We start from the raw sequence: 11,597 nt of genomic DNA on the forward strand, positions 1-11,597 counted from the left end.
CTAGGCTGGGGTGCAGTGGCACGATCTTGGCTTACTGCAATCTCCACCTCCCGGGTTCAAGTGACAGTCCTGCCTCGCCTCCCGAGTAGCTGGGGCTACAGGTGCCAGCCCCCACAACTGGCTAATTTTTGTATTTTTAGTAGAGACGGGTTTCACCATGTTGGCCAGGCTGGTCTTGAACTCCTGACCTCAAGTAATCCACCCACCTCAGCCTCCCAAAGTGCTGGGATTACATGTGTGAGCCACCACGCCTGGCCCTTCTTTCTTTCTTTTCTTTTTTTTTGAGACTATCTCGCCCTGTTGCCCAGGCTGGAGTGCAGTGGTACGATCTCAGCTCACTGCAACTTCCACCTCCCAGTTCAAGCAATTCTTGTGCCTCAGCCTCACAAGTAGCTGGGTCTACAGACATGCACCACCATGCCTGGCTAATTTTTGTATTTTTAATAGAGATGGTGTTTCACCATGTTGGCCAGGCTGGTCTCAAACTCCTAACCTCAGGTGATCCACCCACCTCAGCCTCCTAAAGTGCTGTGACTACAGGTGTGAGCCACCATGTCTGGCCAAAAACGTCTTAATAAACTGTTGCTGGGCAGAATAGCAGCTTGAGTTTGTACTGATAATTCTGTTTGCAATCTATGTGTTTTTCTATTTTCCTCAAGTCCACCAAACTGAAGGGGTGTTTTAAAACTTTACCAAGTTAACCATGAATATAAAATAATATTTCAATACTTCAACAAACAGCAGCACTTTGAATATGATGTGAAATCCAAACAGGATAGCAGTCACCCATTCGTATTACATGGACTATGACCAACAAGAAATTATGTTCTGAGGTAATAACATTAGATCATCCAGAAAGTGGAAATAATTTAAAATATGCAATTGTGAGAGGTTGGATAAATAAATGATCCATTTCACTAATATTTATTAAGCACTTTCTAATCAATCCCTATGAGAAACAAATCTCCATCATAAAATTGCCATAAAAGATAGCTATCGGACAATTTCCCCCGGAATAAGTCTGAAGATAAACACACACATATACCATTTTAAGAGTCAGAAAGATAATTGGATTATTATGGTGTTAAGGGTGAACACGTGTCTGCCCTTTACTCTGATTAACTGGCAAAGATGGTGGAGTAAGTGGGCTTGTTGTGATGCAGAGCTGTGAGGCTCCAGTAAATTGCACCAACTATTAGCAGGCATCTTGGGAAAAAACCTGGAGGATTATTTAAGCCTTACGTTTCATTTAGAGAATATAAATAGCAAGCACCTCAGCCACTTGAGTTTCTGGTTTCTTTTCTATCAGCGCCCCTTAGTGGTTGAATGACTGAATGGCCTTTTGGGCAGAACTAAATCTGAAGAGAGACAATAATGGATGGGTGGACTCACCTAATGGCCTCTTTGATGGTAATCATAATGCCACCTTGAGTGGCAGCTCTAAACTGACACAGAGAATGGAGAGAGGGCACAGCTTTGTCCAACCCTGCAAATCCTTTCAGGCTGGCAATTGCCTTCTTCCTTTCTAGCTTCCCCAGAATCCATAATAAGATTTCTTGGCAAAGTGACCTGGCAGAAAAAGCAGTTATGAATGAGCTTGTCATCTTACTCCATGCATCTAACAAGCTAACATAAAAAAAGAAAGGCTGTCAGGTTCCACTGCATTTTAAATGCTGGCACGATCTCCTAGTACTACTGAAATGCAGGAGTGGAAAGTATGCTTCTTGTGAATTTCAGAATGCAAATATCCTGAAATTCAATGACTGACTGACTAATCCTTGGCTCTGGCAGCAACCCTGATTTGCCACATGAGCCCCACGTGATTTCTTTTTTTTTTTTTCAGTAATTCCAAGTGTACTACTGCCTTTGCATCAGGTACTCTCAAAGAAAGTACACACGGATAAAAATCATCTACTCTTAGCAAGACCAATAGCTGGAGACCAAGAAACAGCATACCAACAAAATATTGCTGATACCTCAACCACTTTCATCTGTGTCAATCAACTAGCAGAGGAACTAAATCCATGTTCACATGTTCCTTGTCTGTCTCTGATGAGGACATGACAGTGCTGTGAGGACTTGAGTTTTAAAACAAAAACCAGAGGCCAGGTGTGGTGGCTCACGCCTGTAATCCCAGCATTTTGGAAGGCTGAGGCAGGTGGATCACCTGAGGTCAGGAGTTCGAGACCAGCCTGGCCAACATGGTGAAACCCCGTCTCTACTAAAACTACAAAAATTAGCCGGGTGTGGTGGCAAGTGCCTGTAATCCCAGCTACCCAGGAGACTGAGGCAGGAGAATCGCCTGAACTCAGGGACAGAGGTTGCAGTGAGCCAAGATCGCACCACTGCACCCCAGTCTGGACAACAGAGTGAGACTCTGTCTCAAAAAAAAAAAAAAAAAAAAAAAAAACAAACCCAAGAGTTATTTTGTGGACTGTCCCTTGAAACCAAGTTCACAGATGTACAGCCTCCCTCTTCCACTGCATTCTCTTGTCATTGCCATTGTGGCTGTGGGCTACAGTGACGTGCTGACTCAAGCTGAAGAGCCAAGGGCACTATGGAAGCTTTGAATAGTACAAAAGATGGTGTTTTCCTTCACCACTTAGCAATGATGATAATGACAGCTACCATTTATTGAGCTTACTATTTGCCAGGGACTACGCTAAACATATTAATGCATATTGAGTCTTCACAATAACTTTGTGAAGAAGATACTATTATTGTATATTGGATTACATGTGAGGCTCTCCAAACACCAAAAATCATAATTCTGTAGGACTTGAGATAAGATAACTCTTACCTGGAGGAAGAAACAACATAAATTACTGTGAAAACATGGCTGATATAAAATGAATCCTACTTAAATTCTATGACAAAGGAGTATTTTCTGGATGACTAAGAAATCCCTTCTTTCTAAACAACACACTGTATCACCAACACCAAATCCCAGGCTAAATACAAAGTGCCACATTCAGATCTAGATTTCCCAAACATGTTTTCTAACTCCACACAAGGTCATTATGATCCATCCCCTATTTTCTCCTTCCTAGACATGTAATTGCAGTATTTCTCACTGATTGAAAAATGGCATGTTTACACATGTAAACAGAGATTTGGTCTTTGAGATTTAGGACAGAGGCTGAGGAAAGTCATTCTAAAAACTGTATCCAATGCCCTGTGATCTGCAAAATTCTTGTTCTTTTCTAGATGAGCAAAATAGGAAATCCCAGTGTTTTCCTGACTTTGAAAGGAAATGATAATTTCAAAGTGGCAAATATAAATTCAAAATAAGAACAAAAACAACATGCAAAAAAGATGTCACAATTTATAAACAAGTAAGATTCTATTTATAAACAAATAAGGGCCCCTTGATTGTTTACCTTATGTGAGATACACTCTGCTTAGTAAAACAGTAGAGAAGAAAAAGCACTCCCAGGACAGGAAGCAGAGAATCCATCAAAACTGTTAAAGGTTCATTTCCAACCACGTACACCTAGAAAAAAGGAAATGGTGAAGAATAATCCCATGACTGCCTGGCCAGAGCAATGGGAATCACACACCAAACACCTAGCAGGGCTCAGTGTCTTAAGCACTATCTCATCCGAATCACACCATTTTAGCTCCAAGGATGTGCTCAGACATGGCAATGAAACCATTTGAGTTTGGCAGACAGGCTGAAACAAGAGAGTGAACTGGAGCAGCACCATTTCATGTGTGCAGTCTCTAGAACTGCCCAGAATGGGTCAACTACCCCGCTTTCTGACCTCTTCCTTTCCTACTTTTGGCTACATCTGAGTTTCCTAATCTACCTATTGTTTAACTATATAACTGTCCTACTGCTGAAGGCCCTGCTATTAGGAACAAGTAATTATTACCAAAGGGAAAAACTTTAAACTAGATTTGGAAAATCAAACCAAACCAAACCAAACCCAAAACACTGCTTACTCCAGTTTCATCACTCTTAAGATGTGACCACCACATGGACATGTCCTATTCTCCCTGATTCTATAAATGTTTAAAGAAATTATACCGTAGGGCTGGGCACAGTGGCTCATGTCTGTAATCCCAGAATTTTTGGAGGTCACGGAGGGAGGATTGTTTGAGGCCAGAAGTTCAAGCCTAGCTGAGCAATGCAGTAAGATCCCATCGCTACAAAAACATTTAAAAATTAGCCAGGCTTGGTAGTGCATGCCTACAGTCCCAACTACTTGGGAGGCTGAGGCGGAAGGATCGCTTGAGCCCAGGAATTCAAAGCTGCAAGAAGCTATAATCATGCTACTGCCCTCTAGCCTGGGTGACGGAGTAAGATCCTGTCTCTTACAAAAAAGAGAAAAGTAATTGCACTGTTCACCTAGATCTGTACTGGCTCTACACAGTTAAGTGTGTGAGGATGCTAACTACTGCCTATGAAAAAAAGTAAAAAAAAAAAACACAATTATGTGAGGATGGTGACTTTTATTAACAATCACAATGTTGCATGTTTTAGTTGTACCTTTCAATAAGGCTAGAACAAATGCATTCAATTCAATAAACTTTTACTGAACACTCACTGGGTTCAAAGCATTGTTTTAGGTACTGCAGTGAACATAAAAATCAGTAAGGGTCATTATCCTTCATATTGCTTGTGATATATGGGAAGAATAAAAAAAGTAAAACTATTATTATTATATTTGAGATGTGGTCTCTCTCACCCAGGTTGGAATGCAGTGGTATAATCACAGCTCACTGCAGCCTCAATCTCCAAGCTCAAGTGATATTTTCATGTCAGCCTCCTGGGTAGCTGGAACCACAGGCACACACCACCACGCATGGCTAATGTTTTGTATTTTTAGTAGAGATGGGGTTTTGCCATGTTGCTCAGGCTGGTCTCGAAGTCCTCCTAGGCTCAAACAATCCTCCCATCTTGTCCTCCCAAAGTGCTGGAATTACAGGCATGAGCCACTGCACCCAGCCAAGTAAACTAATAATAATAATAATAATAATAATAAGGCAGATAATTGAAAGTATCTTCAGAAGTACAAAAATGTTATTCAAAACTCCAACTAAACACAATAGGATTTCAAAATGTAATTCCGTTATAAGAAGTTAATTAAAACCTGATAGTATGGATAGTGATAATGGTAAAAAGAGAAATAAAAGGAGCTGACAATGATTATCATCATGGTATATGTTCCGGGAACCATGATAGGTTTTTATCTTCCAAGCACTATACTAGATTCTTTAAAGAGCTAGCTCGTTAAAATCATAACAGTCTCACAAAGTCAGTACTAGCGGCGGCTATTTTGAGGGTGAAACGGGCCCAGTGTGATGGCTCACACCTGTAATCCCAGCACTTAGGGAGGCCAAGGAGGGAGGATCACTTGAGCCCAGGAGTTTGAGAACAGCCTGGGCAACATGGTGAGACCCCATCTCTATAAAAAATAAAATAAAATAAAAGGGAAGGGAAGGGAAGGGAGGCTCAAAGAGGCCCTTATTTATAGAAGGAGTTTTGAGGTAAGAATCAATGTTGTTCATGAAACTAAAGATCATGGAGGTACTTTCATGAGCTGGAAAAATCTCTGTGCTTTTCCACTGAATCCTGTCTCTTAAAAATCAACCCTAATTTTTCACAGCCCTTAAGCCTCCTGACTCCTCTCTGGAGCCTGTTAGCCAAGGAGCCAGCTTCCTGTGCATGATCTAATCTCCATAAGCCCAGCTAAATGAAGTGCTGTGTATAGCACCGTTCAGAAGTCATGTACAGGCCTAATGATGAAATCACCAATTACAGGAGGCAAAAGAAGAGATTCTTCCAGATAACGTAAAGACCTATTGTTCGGCTTTGGATCCTGTGTTCTCAGAGGTAATCCCTGTGGAGCCATCCTTCCTTACCAGGATTTTTTGTACAAAAAATAATAAACCCCCAAACAAGAACAACAAAGAAAACAAAAACAAATGGAGTTAAGTCTTCATTATTTACTGGCTTAATAGGGCCAAAGCACCCCAAACTTTAACAAGAACTCAACTGAGCACATTCCTCAGGGATATATGTTGTTGCTGATAAATTCCTCTGATTTGGCCAGGGGCAGTGGCTCACACCTATAATCCCAGCACTTTGGGAGGCTGAGGCGGGCGGATCACCTAAGGTCAGGAGTTTGACACTAGCCTGACCAACATGGTGGAAACCCCGTTTCTACTAAAAATACAAAGTCAGCAGTGCGTGGTGGCACATGCCTGTAATCCCAGCTACTTGGGAGGCTGAGGCAGGAGAATTGCTTGAACCCAGGAATTAGAAGCTGCAGTGAGCTGAGATCGTGCCACTGCACTCCAGCCTGGGCAACAAGAGTAAAACAGTCTACAAAAAAAAAAAAAAAAAAAAAAATTCCACTAATTTTTTGTTTGCTTCTTCCTTATACTTTTCTATATCTTCTTATAAGGAACAAGTACTACTTGTGCCTAAAATTTAGGAAATAATGTACAGCTATTTATACATATGCTATTTATTTTTGTGTAAAGGTTCAACAAATGTTTATTGAGGGCCACTTTTGTGCTAGCACACTTGCAGCCCTGCAGATATGGTGCTGAACAAAGTATCTGCTTCAAGGAGCTAACATTCTAGTTGAGGAGGCATGCAAGAAAAACCAACTATATACTACCAGGTAGTGACAAGTGCTAGGAAGAAAAATAAAGCAGGTTAAATGGATAACGATGAGGGGAAGAGCATGCAGAAAGAGGGAGAAAAATTAAGAATAGCCTTTATCGGCTGGGCGCAGCGGCTCATGACACCTGTAATCCCAGCACTTTGGGAGGCAGAGGTGGGTGGATCATGAGGTCAGGAGTTCGAAACCAGCCTGAGCAACATGGTGAAACCCGTCTCCACAAAAATATGGAAGTTAGCTGGACTTAGTGGTGCACACCTGTAATCCCAGCTACTCGGGAGGCTGAGGCAGGAGAATTGCTTGAACCCAAGAGGTGGAGGTTGCAGTGAGCCGAGATCACACCATTGCACTCCAGCCTGGGCAACAGAGCAAGACTCCGTCTCAAAAAAAATAAAAATAATAAAAATAAAAAAGAATAACCCTTATCAATTTACCAACTAGAATCTATCAAGTTCACAGATAGAAACAGAGAAATAAGACTTTTTTTAAGTGAAAAGATTTAGGATTAAGGCTTTCTTTTGGTTCAATCTGATAAATAAATGTTTTCTACAGTATCTTTTTCTCCTTTTTTTTTTTGAGACAGAGTCTCGCTCTGTCGCCCAGGCTGGAGTGCAGTGGCCGGATCTCAGCTCACTGCAAGCTCCGCCTCCCAGGCTTACGCCATTCTCCTGCCTCAGCCTCCCGAGTAGCTGGGACTACAGGCGCCCGCCACCTCGCCCGGCTAGTTTTTTGTATCTTTTAGTAGAGACGGGGTTTCACCGTGTTAGCCAGGATGGTCTCGATCTCCTGACCTTGTGATCCGCCCGTCTCGGCCTCCCAAAGTGCTGGGATTACAGGCTTGAGCCACCGCGCCCAGCCTTCTACAGTATCTTAAAGAATGTCAATGGCCTCTCCTTGATCTGTACACAATTGCCACCTCCCTTCCAACAATAATAGTAAATTTCTTCTGTACTGAACTCAAATCTACCTCCATTTAAACTTCCTTGATGGAAGTACATGTATCCTTTACAAGTTTTGGGCTGGGTGCAGTGGCTTATGCCTATAATCCCAGCACTTTGAGGCTGAGGTGGGAAGATCACTTGTGCCTAGGAGTTCAAGACCAGCAACACAGCATGACCCCCATCTCTACAAAAAATAAAAATTAGCTGGGCATGGTGGTGCATGCCTTACTCCCAGCTACACGGGCGGCTAAGGCAAGAGGATCTCTTGAGCCCAGGGGCTTGAGGCTGCAGTGAGCCACAGCGCTATAGCCCGAGCAAGAGAACAAGATTCTGTCTCTAAAAAATAAATTAAAATAAAAAATAAAAGTTTTGGACTGGGTGTGGTGGCTCACATCTGTAACCCCAGCATTTCGGGAGGCTAAGGAGGGAGGATCACTTGAGTCCAGGAGCTTGATACCAGCCTGGTCAACAAGACGGAACCCTGTCTCTACTAAAAATGCAAAAATTAGCTAGGTGTGGTGCGGTGGGCCTGTAATTCTGGTACTCAAGAGGCTCAGGCACAAGAATCATTGCTTGAACCCAGGAGGTAGAGGTTGCAGTGAGCCAAGATCGTGGCTACTGCACTCCAGCCTGGGTGACAGAGTGAGACACTGTCTCAAAAAATAAAATAAAATAAAATAAAAATTTAAAAGTTTTGGACTAGTAATCTAAAAACAATAATCAAAATCAGTTTCACATAACTACGTACAATTGTGTCAATTAAAATTTAAAAATAATAAAAATACATAATTTTAAAAAATAAAGTTTCTTTTATCTGCCTTAAGCACTGCTATGCATCCTAATGACCAGATTGATTTTGGAGATGAAAGATATGCAATGATACTTATTACATTGACCCAGCACAAGTTCTGCCTCCTCCATAAGCCTGCCATATATTTAATCTTCAACTGTTCATTCATTCACTCACTCATTCATTCAAATATTCAGCACCTAACCACTATGAAATGATTTTTCTTCTTCTCTAAATTCCAATTGCATTTTAGAGCCTGTGACATATAATTGGTCCAGGAATATAGTATATAGTTATCTCCCAACTCCTGAACTAGCCTGGAGGGCAAAAATCAAGCTCCCTTCTTCAGCACCTATCAGAGTAGATTATGAAGTGGTGCTACCTGAATTTGTGGTGACTAGGCAGTGAATATAGTAGTACACAATTTAAAGGAATCCCACTGTTACTGCTTTTATTTTTTTATTTTATATTTTTATTTTCTGAGACAAAGTCTTGCTCTGTTGTCCAGGATGGAGTGCAGTAGCACAGTCTCGGCTCACTGCAACCTCTACCTCCCGGGTTCAAGTGATTCTCTTGCCTCAGCCTCCTGAGTAGCTGAGACTACAGGCACATCCCACCATGCCTGGCTAATTATTACTGCTTTTATGAAGCAAACAATAACTACGATGTACTGCATTCCACTAAAGAGTGAGCCAGGTATTCAGCCAAACATTTAACATACAAAAAGTCTTCATAAGAGGAGTCTGGCAGGTGAAGCATTTTTGTTTCCATTCTAAAAATGCGGAAAACTGAGGCTCAGAGAAGCAGCCGGTCAGTTGAGCAAAGACACATTGTTAGCAAATGGCAGAACCAGGATAAACCCAGACCTGTCTGACACAAAATCCATTCACAATCCACATAGAGGGAAGGCAGATTAGTGGCTGCCAGGGACTCGGAGGAGGTCAGAATGGGGACTGATTGCTTCATGGATATGGGATTTCCATATGGGGTGAGGAAAAAGTTCTGGAACTAGATAGTGGTGATGGTTGGGCAACATCATGAATAGACTTAATGCCACTAAATTATACCATTTCAAATGGTTAAAATGGTAAATCTCATATGTATTTACTACAATATTAAAAATCCCCAAACACATACACCTGGCCTCTCAATACTTACCTTCTCCCCCTGTGCATAATGAGATTTTCATTGCTTCAGTTCCTAGCCTATACCAATTTTATCCCAGCTGTCCCCACCCTCTGAGTCAGTAGATCCCAGCTTGTCAGGCTTTTAATAACTCTAGTCCTGCAAGCTCTGCAAGCTGGAGCTGAAGTGTCCATGTGGCACCATGGACAGCGGCTTCTGTAACACCTCCCCTTCCTCCTACTTATACAGCTCCGTTTTCTTATACAGCTCCCCTCTATTAATACCAAGTTTTCCAGTAGATCTCCAGGGGCATACTCTGACCAGCTGCTTCCAAGGACATCCCCCTTCTTCCAGTCTCTTGCCTAGTACTGAACTCCTATGCAGGTTAAAGTTCAGTGTGCACCTGACATCCAACATTACCCCCTATATACACTCCCAAAGTAGAATCTGGTCACTTCCCCCTTAACGTCCCCTGATCATTGGTTTATATTTGGAGTTTAGTAACCTATTCAGGGAAATGAGAGGCTGGACTGATTCAGCCAATGCTGCATTTCGAACTCAGCCAGCACTTACAATAGCCAAACAAAGCACTAAAAAGGAATAATCCTTCCCATGAAATCACACTACACATGGAAGAAACAGCTGGAGTAGTTCCTTCCAGCCTCCTCCACATTGGACTGGTAGCGCTATGGACTGAAGAAGCAGCAAAGGCACAAGAGACAAGCTGTTCCTGCCCATGGAGGGCAGGACCTGACTGCTCCACCTCTGTGCCCCAACATCTGGGTGTTGTGTGATTTCCTTGGACTGTGCTTATGTTCAGTCTCTTTCTAGTTGGGGGGCGAGGGGAGTCTTCCCTGATCACATGGAAGCAAAGTGGGATGGGAATTCAAGTTCTAAAACACAATACAGTACTTCGCATGTTATTTTTCTTTTCTTTTTTTTTTTTTTTCACAGTTTCACTCTGTCGCCCAGGCAGGAATGCAGTGGTGTGATCTTGGCTCACTGCAACCTCCGCCTCTTGGATTCAGTATTTCCATGGACCAGTTTTGTGACTTAACACAAATCAGTGGACTTCTCTGAGTCTGTTTCCTTATGTGTAAAACGAGGTTCGATAAATGGTGCTGTAAGGCCTCTTTCGTATCTCCTCTATGATTCTCTGACTTGACTGACACTGCTCATTTCCTTCAGAATTCCCTTTTGGTACCTCAATCATTAAGAGGTGAGACTAGTTGAAAAAAATTAACCACCCTTCTAAAAAACAAAAAAGCAAAACAACTGAAGCTTCAATGTGACCAGATGTAGTAAGTTTCTAACCCTTCCTCATATGCTTTCTGTTATGCTGTCAGTCCTGAAGTTAGTCCTTTAAAGATGACATCATGTTCAGTTGAAAGGTTTTCTAGTTACTCTAGGTATTTCTACAACTAGGGATCCCCAAACAAAATACCAAGATAATGGGAAAGCTGAAGCAGTGAAGGGAGAGACCCTGAAGGTAGCTTTTCAATTGTGTGGTATGATAAAAGCCTCTCTGAGAGTAAGTGAAAGGATGCCTCGAAGAAAGGTTGAACCTGGCCAGGTGCGGTGGCTCACGCCTGTAATCCCAGCACTTTGGGAGGCCGAGGTGGGCAGACTGCCTGAGGTAAGGAGTTCAAGACCAGCCTGGCAACATGGTGAAACCCTGTCTCTACTAAAAATACAAAAAATTAGCTGGGTGTGGTTGTGGGTGCCTGTAACCCCAGTTACTTGGGAGGCTCCAGCAGGAGAATCCCTTGAACCGGGGAGGTGGAGGTTGTGGTGAACCGAGATCACACCACACCACTGCACTCCAGCCTGGGCAAAAGAGAGACTCCGTCTCAAAAAAAGAAAAAAAAAAGAAAGACTGAACCTCCGCTTACCTGTGGCTTTTCAAATATAAACATGTAGCAAGAGCTGAGAGGTCCATCCTGGCTAACACGGTGAAACCCCATCTCTACTAAAAACTACAAAAAATTAGCCGGGCGAGGTGGCGGCGCCTTGTAGTCCCAGCTACCCGGGAGGCTGAGGCAGGAGAATGGCGTGAACCCGGGAGGCGGAGCTTGCAGTGAGCTGAGATCCGGCCACTGCACTCCA

At 42.6% G+C, this 11,597-nt stretch overlaps 1 protein-coding gene across 1 annotated transcript in view; it reads right to left on the reverse strand.

Annotated features, from left to right (window-relative positions):
- Positions 1-11,597, reverse strand: part of TANGO6 (transport and golgi organization 6 homolog (Drosophila)) — a 238,985-nt gene that overhangs the window by 186,491 nt on the left and 40,897 nt on the right. Inside the window, exons 7-8 of the mRNA XM_011932126.1 lie at positions 3,381-3,493; positions 1,393-1,569 (exon numbers count right to left, since the gene is read on the reverse strand). Of these exons, the coding sequence (XP_011787516.1) occupies positions 1,393-1,569; positions 3,381-3,493 (290 nt within the window). The remainder of the gene's footprint in view (positions 1-1,392; positions 1,570-3,380; positions 3,494-11,597) is intronic.

The sequence above is a fragment of the Colobus angolensis genome, unplaced genomic scaffold (assembly GCF_000951035.1).
Source record: "Colobus angolensis palliatus isolate OR3802 unplaced genomic scaffold, Cang.pa_1.0 Scaffold93, whole genome shotgun sequence".
NCBI lineage: Eukaryota > Metazoa > Chordata > Mammalia > Primates > Cercopithecidae > Colobus > Colobus angolensis.